Source organism: Myotis daubentonii, chromosome 19, assembly GCF_963259705.1.
Source record: "Myotis daubentonii chromosome 19, mMyoDau2.1, whole genome shotgun sequence".
NCBI lineage: Eukaryota > Metazoa > Chordata > Mammalia > Chiroptera > Vespertilionidae > Myotis > Myotis daubentonii.
Genome location: NC_081858.1, coordinates 12,180,059 through 12,192,832, shown reverse-complemented (window position 1 = coordinate 12,192,832; position 12,774 = coordinate 12,180,059). Strand labels below are relative to the sequence as shown.

Sequence of the window (12,774 nt, the reverse complement as noted above, 5' to 3'; positions counted from 1 at the left end):
AGCACACCCTCCACTGGGGATAGAGCTCACAATCCACCCAGGCATGTGCCCTGACTGCAATAGAACTATGACCTCCCGGTTTTATAGGTTGACTCTCAACTACTGAGCTATGCTGGCTGGGCGGTTTTATTAAATTTAAATATTAAATAGCCACCTTATTGATGGCATAACCGTAGAGATTAGGAAAGAAGAATAAGTAGGGTTGAAAAGGGGTGTGCCTAGTCATTCTGAAGTGGCCATATGAATATGAAGGGACTCAAATTTAGATTTTTGGTATGATTCCCAATGAGACAGTCCGAGACAAGGTGTGTTCAGTTTGCAAAAATCTATCAAGCTATATACACTGATGATATTTCCACTTTTCTATGTGTATTTTACATTCAACGAAAATTTAAACTATATTTGCGTAACACCTTGTGTTACACTCTTTAGGCATTTTTGTCTCAGGGGATAGAGGGATAGAGCGTTGGGTTGGGGACTGAAGGGTCCCAGGTTCAATTCCAGTCAAGGGCACATGCCTGGGTTGCAGGCTCGATCCCCAGTGGGAGCCGTGCAGAGACAGCCGATCAGTGATTCTCTTTGTATCTTTCTCTCTCTCTCTCTCTCTCTCTCTCTCTCTTTCTCTCCCCCCCCCCCCTTCCTCTCTGAAATCGATTTAAAAAATACATTTTTCCGATTTTTATTTTAACGAAGTCTCCAAAAAGAGAAGTGGGCTGTGACTAGCTTTGGACATCTGAGAGCCCCTAGAGGGCGCTCATTCTGCATCAGAGACGTGAAGGCTTCCTTGCGAGAATTCACATACCACACATTCATTCCTTTAAAGTGCACAATTAAATTTCTAGTCTGTTCACAGAGTTGTGCAACATCACCACAGTCAGTTTTAAAATATTTTCTCATCACTGCAAAAAGAAACTCTCTGCCTATAACCTTCCTAACTCCGCCCTGTCTCCCTCTCCAAGCAACCACTAATCTATTTCCTGTCTCTAAAGATTTGCCTTTTCTGGATATTTCCTATAAGAGTAATCACATAAAATGTGGCCTTTTGTGCCTGACTTCTTTCACTTAGCATGCTTTCACAGTTTATTCGTGTTGTAGCATGCATCTCTATTTCATTCCTTTTTAGGACTGAATAATATTCCATTGTATGGATAGACCACATTTTGTTTATCCATTCATCTTTTGATTGATACACAGGAGAACTCCTTTCACCCAACCTGCAAACAAGGCCTTTGAGAAGAACCCAGACAAATTCTAATCATTCAAATCTGGCAAGTAATTATCAAAAGAGCCTTCAAGCTTGATGCTCCTGACACTTCAGAATTGGGCAGTTGCCAGTCCACAGCAACTCCTCAGGAGTTTGTGAATCACGGTAGCAGATTCTGACTCGAGATGAGAAATAATCTCATAGATTTGTGACCTGCCCTTCCAGCTGGCCTGCAGATAAGCCTTCGCCTGCCCCAAATTCTTCTCTAGGGGACAGTCCTGCCCTCCCCTGAACCAGGGTCTAACTAGGGGCTGTGAAAGGACTCTTTGCAATAGTGGGACTGAGGCTTGTGACTGAGTCTTCGCCTGGCCACGAGGCGCCATTCAACAGGCAGCAGGACAGCTCTGGACAAAGCCATGAGCCAAGGGACAGTTTGACCTACTTGGCTGGGCATGCTGGCCAGGTACCTAAGGAGGAGAGGCACATGTCTTGAGGAGTGTCACCGAGTGTCAGCAGCATGCCTGGCCAGGGGCAACTTTGGCCCCTAGCTAGGCTACTCTGGAATTAGGGATTGTAATTCAGAAAGAGCCAACTAATTTCGGTGAGTGATATAAGAGGCAGCCATTTGCACCATGAATATAAGAACAATAAAGGGGAGAGAGAGAGAGAGAGAGAGAGAGAGAGAGAGAGAGAGAGAGAGAAAGAAAGAAATAGAGATAGAGAGAGAGAGAGATAGAGGGGGATGATTGCTTTGCTGTTGACAGCAAACTCTTGTATCCTTAATAAATTTCCTTTATTGCTTAGTATGAGATGGTGTCTCTACTTGCAACCAAAAGACCCTTGGATAAAGCAAGAAGATACATTGTGCGAGTTCTGTGTCCATTAGTTACTATCCGCTGAGAGAGAGGCACACACTCCACAAATTAACTGTAAATGATGTGGTGAGTGTGGAAACCAGAGCAAACTCCTCATTCCAACTGGAGTGAAGAGCAAAGCAATGAAGGAGCACCCACTGGAACAAAAATGACACTTCAACAAAGACTGCATGAAATCAGTGAGGCCAGGCACCCAGAATAGGCATATTTGTTAAGACAACGTAGAACAGAGGTTACCAGGAGCTGGGGGAGAGAGGAATGGGAAGTTGTTGTTTAAGGGGTACAAGAATTTTAGTTTGAGCCTGGCCAGCGTGGCTCAGTGGTTGAGCCTCAACCTATGAACCAGGAGGGCACATGCCTGGGTTGTGGGATGGGTCCCCAGTGAGGGGCGTGCACAAGGCAGCCAATCAATGATTCTCTCTCATCACTGATGTTTCTATCTCCCTCTCCCTTGCTCTCTGAAATCAATATATATATATATTTTTAAATATATTTTATTGATTTTTTACAGAGAGGAAGGGAGAGAGACAGAGAGTTAGAAACATCGATGAGAGAGAAACATCGATCAGCTGCCTCCTGCACATCTCCTACTGGGGATGTGCCCGCAACCCAGGCACATGCCCTTGACCGGAATCGAACCTGGGACCCTTCAGTCCGCAGGCCAACGCTCTATCCACTGAGCCAAACCGGTTCCGGCAAAAATATAATTTTAAAAAAAAAGGATTTTAGTTTGGGATGATGAAATGTTCTGGAAAGGGACAGTGTGAATGATAGCACACTCTTGTGAATGTACTTAATGCCACTGAGCTGTACCCTTAAAAATAATTAAAATGGCCTTGGCTGGTTTGGTTCAGTGGATGGAGCGTCAGCCTGCGGACTCAAGGGTCCCAGGTTCGATTCCAGTCAAGGGCATGTACCTTGGTTGCGGGCACATCCCCAGTTGGGGGTGTGTAGGAGGCAGCTGATCGATGTTTCTCTCTCATCGATGTTTCTAACTCTCTATCTCTCTCCCTTCCTCTCTGTAAAAAAATCAATAAAATATATTAAAAAAATTAAAATGGCCGAAACCGGTTTGGCTCAGTGGATAGAGCGTCGGCCTGCGGACTGAAAGGTCCCAGGTTTGATTCCGGTCAAGGGCATGTACCTGGGTTGCGGGCACATCCCCAGTGGGAGATGTGCAGGAGGCAGCTGGTCGATGTTTCTCTCTCATCGATGTTTCTAACTCTCTATCTCTCTCCCTTCCTCTCTGTAAAAAAAATCAATAAAATATATTTTTTTAAAAAAAGACAGAGGCTTAAACAAATAATTACAACCCAATCTGAGCATTTGAGGGTAAAAGAAAAACATTTAAAAAAAATTAAAATGGTAATATGGATAATCACAACAAACAAAAAACAAATCACAAAAAGAAAAAATTACACCCAAGTTCAATCAGCCTTGACGTTAGGGCCTTCAGACTCATGTGTCAATCAACTTCTTTCTATGGGACATGCTGCAGGGGGGTCGGTTTCCAGTCTCTTCCAGTTCTCTGCCCAAACAGTGCAGTGGCTGCAGGAGCTCAGAAGAACTGCAGATGGAAGAGGAGGCCGCTTGGCCTGCGGCCAGGCTGCTCTCTGGAGGAAAAGAGGCCTTGGCTGAGGGCACAGAAGAGGCAAAGGCCCTGAGGCAGGAACATGCCAGGGACTTTCCAGGAAGCACGTGTGTGGGGCTGGAGCAGAGGGAGAGGAGCACTGAGTAGGGGACAAAGTCAGAGAGGAAAGGGGGGGCGGGGGCAGATGAAGCAGGGCTTTCAACGCCACCAGGACTGTGGCTTTTACTCTGAGTGACCAGGGGAGCCAGGAAAAGGATGTGAGCGGAGGGACCCGGGCCTACCTGTGTCCCAGTAAAGTGTACGCATCTTCCAGGGCTGGAGGGGCCGTGACACCTCCCTCGGGTCCTCAAAGGCGGCTGGCAGGCCCCCACAAGAATGAGAACCCGTGTGGCCTTGGCTTTCCCTTTGTACTTTCGCCGCTTGTATGTTGGCAGAACCGCCTTTAACCCTTTCCTGCCGGTTTCCGGCCTTGTATTTGCTCCGGGAAGCCCAGGCGGGAGACGGGTAGGCGTGGAAAGGGCGGTAACCGGCCGGGGCGCACCGTGGCACTCCCTCCTCCCGCCCCCTGCACACCTTGGGCCACCCGGCGGGTGCACCTGCCGGCGCACGACCGCCACAGGCCCCCAGACTTCCTTCCCCGACGCCGCCGGAGGACCTGAACCGTTCCCCCTCGCGCGGCCCGGCAGGAAGGGGCGGGCGCTGCCAGCAGGCTGTGCTGTAGCCCCACGTTGCCATAGCGACCCCGGCCGGGCCGGGGACGCCGGAGCGCGCTCTGCCGGCTGCGATTGAGGCGGAGGCTGCGACACCTCATCCCGCCCAGGGGCTCGGGATCCCGGCTCCGCCAGGCAGGTGAGCGCCGGTCAGAGGGCGCAGGTGGGACCGGGCGGTGTCGCTGAACGGTCCCCTAGCCCTCCCAGGCCAAATTCTAGCCTTAGGGCCAGCATCCACTCTGGATTGGTCGTACCGGTTATCAAATATGTGACCATCACCTCCGGCCCGCGGACAGCTTTTTTCCGATGTCATCACAAACCCAACTGTTCTCCTGGTTTCCCTGGGTTCCCAAGGAATTGTGCCATCAGACCCCTCCCCCTCCCCCCGGGGGCACCTGGAGAAGCAAGGGAGGAGACAGCTGAGGATCCGTCCAGCACAAAAGAATCCCCTCCGAGGGCAGCTCATCTGCCCCAGGGACTCAGAGCACACATGATTCGCCCCACTTGAGCTCAGACAGTGCCTCCCGGGGAAGCCCCAGAACCCTGGCATAGCTCGAGGCACACTGAGCCCCTGATGTCCCGAACCCTTGCCAGCACCCTCTGGCCCCGCTGAAGCAGCCAACATGCCTATCTTCAAGTGCCCACCCAAGTCACAGCCCCCGTGGAAGGAATGGGACCAAAAGGCCCAGAAGAATGGACTGAGACACCAGGTGTATGCTGTCAATGGCGACCGCTACGTGGGCGAGTGGAAGGACAACATGAAACATGGTGAGTAGGGCACCTTCAGGGGCTCAGGTGGGGTCTGAGCCAAGGAAACGGGGTACAGAACTCATGGGGGACATATGTCCCTGCGGCTCCTCCAAGGGGTGAATGCTGACCTGGACCAGCCAGGGACCTCCACGTGGAAAGGAACTCAGCCCTGACTTCAGCTGAGAGAAAGTCTCAGGGACCAGTAGGGCCCAAAGCAGTCTCGAGACACCAACCCCAGGCACAGCTGGGACTCAGGAGACGCCAGCTCTGTCCCACCCTCCCCTCCGAGACCTGGGCTAGGCCTTCGGCTGGCTAGCGGGAGGAAAAGGCAGACGCCGGAAATCAGCTTGCAATTGGGATGCTGGTCTTCAAACTCAGCCCTGATGTGGATTCTGACCAACGGGGTAAAGGAGGACCCCTCCCTTCCCTCAAGTAGCTGGGGCTCAGGCTTTAACTGCATTGGGCTCTGGGTCTAACCAGCAAGGGGGGGGGGGGGGGGCAACAGGAGTCCTGAGATACGAATGAAGACCTGAAGGCAAAAAAAAAAAAAGTTTTCATTTTAAAAACTGGCATGACTTTTCATTCCAGTCTCGAAATTCCAGATTCTTAACCTCTCTTCTCTCCCGCTTACCTGCATTGAGTGCAGTGGAGTCCATAAACCTGGGTGAGAATCTTAGCTCCACCAACTATGACTTGAGTGACCACCATGCCATTCTGGGCCTCAGTTCTCCCATCTGTAAAATGGGAGTAAAACCTATTTGTGAAGATAAGAGATGACATCTATCAAGCATGTAGCCCAGGGTCTGTGCAAAAGGGAAAGGGTGTATGGAAGAGGCTTGTAATTTTATTTTTTTAAATAAGTTTTTATTGACTTTTACAGAGATAGGAAGAGAGAGAGATAGAGAGATATGGATGAGAAACATCATCCATCGGCTGCCTCCTGCATGCCCCCTACTGGGGACCTCGCCCACAACTGGGCATGTGCCCTGACTGGGAATAGAGCCAGTGACCTCTTGTTCATGGGTCAATGCTCAACTACTGAGCCACACCAGCCTGGCAAGGCTTGTAATTTTAAATGGGATAGTCAGGGTAGGCCTCATTGAGAAAATGAGATTTGAGCAAAGACTTGTAGGAGGTAGGGAGGGAGTGAATATTTGGGGAAGAGCATTCCAGGCCAGGGAACAAGCAGGTGCAAAGGTCTTGAGACAGTAGTATACCTGGTGGGTTCCAGGAACAGTCGAGGCCATCGCAGTTGGAGGGCAGCCTGAAAGGCGGGAGTGGAAGACACAGAAGGGGTTGGAGTAGCAGGAGATGGGTCTCCCTGTGTGTTCAGGAGAACTAGAGAAATATGCAGAACATTTTCCAGAAACTGTCCATGAAAAAAATCCCAAATCTGTCCAGCCAGTGTGGTGCAGTAGTTGAGCATCGACCATGCACCAGGAGGAGGTTGCAGGTTCCATCCCAGTCAAGGCACATGGCCAGGGTTTTGGGCTCAGTCCCCACAAAGGGGACTGCAGGAGGCAGCCAATCGATCTTTCTCATTGATGTTTCTATTTCTTTCTCCCTCTCCCTTTCTCTTTAAAATCAATACAAACATACTTTTTTAAAAAAATCCCAAACCTACAGAAGGTTTTTAAAGTTTATTTTGAGATAAGGGTTTTAAGGTTAGTCCCGGAAGCAAAATCTGAAGGAATTGAGACAATGCTCCCAAGAATGGCAGTTTTGCAGCTTATTTTATAAGTTAGAATCAAAGGAGAAGACCTAAGGCGGGCACATGAAATCCACGGGTGGCAGATTAAGGACAAAGCAAAGCAGGGAAATCTCTAGAATTGGATAAAAAGTAAAATAGAGAGATACATACTCTGTTTTTTCCATGGATGGTTACAGGATAGTTAATATTTCACATACATAGTTTACAGAGGTATGTGGGCAATGAAGCGTGTTGGAGTTATCTTGCCCCATACCAGGTTCTGAAGAGCATTTTGATATTTTAAATATGCTTTTCTAGATGCACAAAAACAATGGACAGGGCTTGTTCAAGGTAGAGAATTATCTATCACATAGACCTTAAGACGTGACTTTCCAACATAAGTTACTCAGTTATGATTTTTTTTTTTTTAATGATTGAAACATCCCTTGAGGTTACTTCTAGCTATGGAGCTTGCCAGGCTTGCCAAGGTAGCCCCTTTTTGTTCACAAAACCCTGGCCAGCTGGCTTATCTATTCTGTATTATTAAAGAGATGAAACTGAAATCCTGGAAGGGACAGTTGTTACTTGGGGCTTGTTTGCTATGTCAATCTGGCTTCAAGGCAAAGGACTGGAGAACCACGTTTAAAGAAATGGAACTTTCTGGGTTTTTTTCTGAGCGCTGGTGGTCTAGAGCAGTGGTCGGCAAACTGCGGCTCGCGAGACACATGCGGCTCTTTGGCCCCTTGAGTGTGGCTCTTCCACAAAATACCATGTGCGGGCGCACACGTACAGTGCGATTTGAACTTCGTGGCCCATGCGCAGAAGTCGGTTTTCGGCCTGGGCGAGTCTATTTTGAAGAAATGGCATTAGAAGAAGTGGGGGGTGTCAGTCGGCCGGGTGATGGGAGACGCGGGCAGGCGGCCTCGGGATACGCAGCGGGGGAGGCCCGCGATTCATGCAGGAGTTGAGTGAGCCAGTCAGGCAGCAGTCTCATGTGCAGTGGTTAGTGCTAGTCGCGTCCGCAAACCGCGCGCGGGTGACAAAAGTACCTACTCGAAGCATAAAGTTACCTGTATTTTTCCAACCAGCTGCAAATCCTACAGGTATTTTGGTCATCAATTTAAGAATTGTAATTATTTTGTGTTGGTGGCTTTATTATTATTTTAGCAAAGGCCAGCTTAGGAGTACCCTAATTAAGTTAATAACAATGTACCTACTTATATAGTTTAAGTTTAAAAAATTTGGCTCTCAAAAGAAATTTCAATCGTTGTACTGTTGATATGTGGCTCTGTTGACTAATGAGTTTGCCGACCACTGGGATAGAGACGATGCACAGAACCTATCCCAGTCCCCCAGAATCACCAAGTCTAGGGGCCCCTGAGGCCCAGGCAGACCCAGCAACTGCCCTCCAGCCCCATGATGGCCACGTCTGCAGTGCTGGCCCATCTGTATGTCATCAGGAAAAGGAACACAGATCTGGAAGAAGAAAGGGGCCATCTATGAAGGGGACTGGAAATTTGGGAAGCGAGATGGCTATGGCACCCTCAGCCTTCCTGACCAAGAGAAAGGAAAGTACCGGAGAGTATATTCGGGCTGGTGGAAAGGCGATAAGAAATCGGTGAGTGGTTCCCATCATGCCCTGGGATGTGGGCCAGGCTGAAAGCATAGTGTGTGTGTGTGTGTGTGTGTGTGTGTGTGTGTGTGTGTAGGGGGAGGAGCCAGAGAGGCCTGGGAGAAAAGGTGGGGGGATGGATTTGAGGAGTAAAAGGGTTACTGTGTGGGTAGGAGAAGGAAGGGGTGGGGGGACCCTTAAGGCTTCTCAGAACAAAACCCAGGAAACAGGAAGGCGGAGGAGAGACCCAGGGAGGAGCCTGTGAAACACTGTGGCTACAAGAAGCCAGCCAGGCTATGGGCTGGTGGGTGGGGGAGAAGTCTCCTCCTCCTTCTCCCCCACTCATTTCCTGGCTTTCTTTTCCCTGGACGGCCCTTTCTGAGAATCCCCCTTTGGTGGGCCAGGATAAGAGGCGCGTAGGAAGAGTGGGAGCAAGAAAGCTGAGGTCACACCCTTAGTCATCTGACAAGAAAGGAAGGTCCCACGTCCCAGGGGTAGAAGCCAGCCAGCGGCACGTTCTCACCCATAAACATCAATATCCTCACCATAGGCCATGGGAACAGATACAAATATATTGTTGCTATTGAACAACTGCTATTGCAATCCTGGCAAATGATATGGTACTTGAGCTAACTCTCACATCATCATCATCATCTTCATCATCATCATCAGCCCCATTTTACTGATGAGGAAACAAGCTCAGAGGTGAAGTGCTTTGCCCGGGGTCACACTGCTGGCAAGTGATAGAGCCCAGGATTTCATGGTCTCTGCTTTCAAATTGTTTATTGGCCGGTGATGAGAGAAGTGTTAGGACAGAGCTTTGCACAAGGAGTCCAGAGGAACATCATTGAGCATTCACAGGAGGCTTCCTGTAGGAGTTGACACCCAAAAAAAAAAAAAAAAAAAAAAGGCAAAGAGTTAACCAGGGAGAAATAAAGGAGAAGGGGAAGTAGCAAAGGAGGCAGAAGTAACAAAAGGAAGGATATGTCAGCAAGGTGCGTGTGCCCACAGGGGTGGGAGTAAGGGGAGGGAGGGAGGGGTGGGCCATGCTGTGGGAATCGGGATGTGGAGGGAGGCTTAACCCAGCGCCCTTAGATGTCCACGATTCTGTGACTGAGCGCTAAGTACGGTGTTGATAGTCATTTTACCTGGGAGGAAAATCCATAGCTTTGATCTGATGCTCAGAGGCATCTGTGACTTTTAATAGGGTCAAGTCAGAGTTGGGCAAAGATAATTAGATGGGAGATGTAAAGATCCTTCTAGTTGCTGTATGCTGGATGCACGAGGGCAGGGAGAACGGGAGAGTGGAGGTAGGGGAGAGTGAGGAGGGGAGAAAGGACCGTGGGCTGCATAAAGGCAGTAGCAGAGGGACAGAGGGAAATGGACAGCCTGGAGAGATTTTTCAATACAGGATGTGGGGCTCAGCGAGGAAGGAAGCAGCCCCGGTGCGTGGTTCGGGTGCCAGGGAGGGTGGTGGGGGTCGTCGTGAACAGGGACACACACCTCCGTGCTTTCAGGGCTACGGGATCCAGTTTTTCGGACCCAATGAGTATTACGAAGGTGAGTGGTGTAGCGACCAGCGCAGCGGGTGGGGCCGCATGTACTACAGCAATGGTGACATCTTCGAGGGCCAATGGTGGAACGACAAGCCGGACGGGGAGGGCATGCTGCGCCTGAGTGAGTGCCCCGCCCCGCCCAAACGGCCTGCTGGCCACGCCCACATGACCACGCCCCTACCTGGTCACCCAGCCCCCTCCCGTGCCCTCAGGGCCGCATTCCTCTGGGCCCTGTGTAAAACCCAGACCCCATCAGGCCACGCCCTGCAAAGCCCCAAAGCGCCACTCCAGTGTGGGTTAAGGTGCAAGACAGGACCAGATCCCTGCCCTCAGGGAGCTTATACTCTAAAAGGAGGGCCCAACAATAAACATGAGCAATGAAGACCTTTTCTTATGGTCAAAGCAATCAGAGCTGCACTTGCACAGTACTGAAATAACTTAATTTTTACCACAATTCTGTAATACAGGTACTCTTATCCTGACGCTACAAATAAAAGGAGGATCAGAGAAGTTAAGTTACTTGCTCAAGGTCACACTATCTGTTAGTTGTGGCATCAAAGAGTGCTAAGGAATTCCCCTTAAATTCACCGCGCGTCAGATGAGAAGCTGAATTGACTCCCAATGAAGAACATGGATTCCTGGGATGAACAGGCCTTGGTTTCGAATCTTGCCTCTGTCACTTCCTAGCTCTGTGACCTTGAGCAAGTCAATCAAACTCCTTGAGCTTTGCAAGCTCCATCTGTAAAATGGAGTCCTTCATCCTTCATAGAATTGTGTTTGTGAGGAGTGACGTCAGAAACAGGCAAGGAACCAGGTACAGAGTAAGTGCTGAAAAAAACATTACCGATTCATGTTATTAGCAATATTTTTCTTACAAGTAGGGAACCATGTGGCTTGTTCACATAAGTAGTGGAGGCAAGATGTGAAACAGGTTTGATTCTGGCAGTCACTGACACCCCAGGGCTCTGATGTGTATAGGTCAGTTGTCCCGGACCCCACCCCATCTACCAGCCCAGCTCACTCTAATCAACTTAGTTTTGTTCTGGCTTCCTGGTGGGCCTGGTGCCTAGCCTGGGAGTGGCAGAAGGCCAGCCGGGCATGCTCTGCCCAGCACCCACACCTCCCTGCCCTTTCTTCCAGAGAATGGGAACCGCTATGAGGGCTACTGGCAGGGAGGCTTGAAGAATGGGCCTGGGCGTTTCTTCCATCTGGACCACGGTCAGCTATTTGAAGGTTTCTGGGTGGACAACATAGCCAAGTGTGGCACAATGATTGACTTTGGCCGAGACGAGGCTCCTGCGCCTACCCAGTTCCCCATTCCTCAGGTGGGCAGCTCTCACCAGGGCCCTGTGGCCACACCCAGAAAGAGACAGAAAATAGCACCCCCACCCCCCAACCACACCCAACCTGGCCTGATCCAGCCCAATCCAACCAGGGAACAGACAAGGTTTTGTTTTCAGTCTGGGTATCTCCAGGGAGGCAGGCAGCACCTCATAAAACTGGCACCCTGGGACTTCCATGCTCCTCAAACCCATCCCTGCTGTTTCCCCCCAGGTCAAAATTGTAGACCCCGATGGTGTCCTGGAGGAAGCCTTGGCCATGTTCAAGAAGAAAGAGGAGCCCAGTGACACAGGAACCAGGAGGCCACGGTCAGATTCCCCAGTCCAAGCACATGCCCGGGTTGCAGGCTCGATCCCCAGTAGGGGGCGTGCAGGAGGCAGCTGATCAATGATTCTCATCATTAATATTTCTCTCCCTCTCTCTTCCTCTTTCTGAAATCAATAAAAACATATTTTTTTAAAAAAGAAGAGGAAAAACAAGGAGACTGATGCCAGGTGAGGGGGTGGGCACACCTGTCACCCTCTATGTGGGTGAGGCAGCTCCTGGAGTCTTCTTTGGGGGAGGGTTTCCTTGTCCTTTCTGGTTCCTCCCCTTCAAAAACCATTTCACTGAAGACCAGTCCATTCCAGTCCTGCCCAAACCCTCCCATTTGTACCCTGGGCTTACTGGGAGGAACGCTGCTTGGAGGACTTTTTTGCCCCGGCCCTCCACTTGTCCAGTGGGCTCGTCCAGTCCTCGCTCCTCCTGCTGTGGGTATTAGGTTCGAGGAGAGGGCACTGGTACAGTGTCTTTGAAACACCAGCTCCCACCACCCCTTCACCCCTGCAGAGACTACCAGAACTTCAGGAGAGAGTCAAGTCCGCATCTTCCAACTGCTCAAACCGGTGGAGCTCCCACTGGAGGAGTGAGTGCTGACTCCGGGCACACCCTTGGCATCCTCAGAGAGCACCTCATCCTCCCAGCACTGGAACATTCTTTGTCAGTAGGGGCCAGTGCTTCTCTCCCCAGTTGGCCTTGGGGGCCCTCTTGTTACAGCTTTTATTCTAGGCCCCTCTCCCTGGGTGCATGAGAATAAAGGAGAACCTGGTGGCATTCGCCTGGGCCTGTGATGTGAGGTTTGCGGGGCAGGAGAGTCACAGGAGGGATTTCAGGTAGGGAAGAGGGAAGAGGGCTCTGGCCTGCATGGGTTGACCCTACAGGGGAGAGAGAGGAGGTGTCTCCCAGCCTCTGAGTTCTGAGATGCTCCAGAGAGCAGAAAGCCTGCATCTGCTCACATTGGTCACTAAGATTTGGGGTTAAACCAGGGGCTCTGGACTTGGGAATCCTGTGGGAACTTTAAAAGCTACAGACGCCCATGCTCCACGCCCAAGTTTCTCATCTGTCTGGGGTGAGGCCTGGGCCTTCAAAAGCTTCCCCAGATGACTTCAATGTACAGCGGGGGCCAA

The 12,774-nt window shown here is 50.4% G+C and overlaps 1 protein-coding gene across 2 annotated transcripts; it reads left to right on the top strand.

The window, feature by feature from the left end:
* Positions 1 to 4,222: 4,222 nt before the first annotated feature.
* Positions 4,223 to 12,421, top strand: MORN3 (MORN repeat containing 3). Of its 2 annotated transcripts, XM_059676558.1 has the most exons (8): positions 4,226 to 4,519; positions 4,975 to 5,148; positions 8,281 to 8,438; positions 9,950 to 10,109; positions 11,129 to 11,313; positions 11,543 to 11,637; positions 11,795 to 11,823; positions 12,158 to 12,421. In XM_059676558.1, exons 2-8 carry the CDS (start codon positions 5,004 to 5,006, stop codon positions 12,235 to 12,237), a joined length of 852 nt encoding a protein of 283 aa, XP_059532541.1. In that variant the 5' UTR covers positions 4,226 to 4,519; positions 4,975 to 5,003; the 3' UTR covers positions 12,238 to 12,421. The 2 variants fall into 2 exon arrangements, with proteins under 2 accessions (XP_059532540.1, XP_059532541.1); XM_059676557.1 differs by having other exon boundaries at positions 4,223 to 4,519; positions 11,795 to 12,421.
* The last annotated feature ends 353 nt before the right edge of the window (positions 12,422 to 12,774 follow it).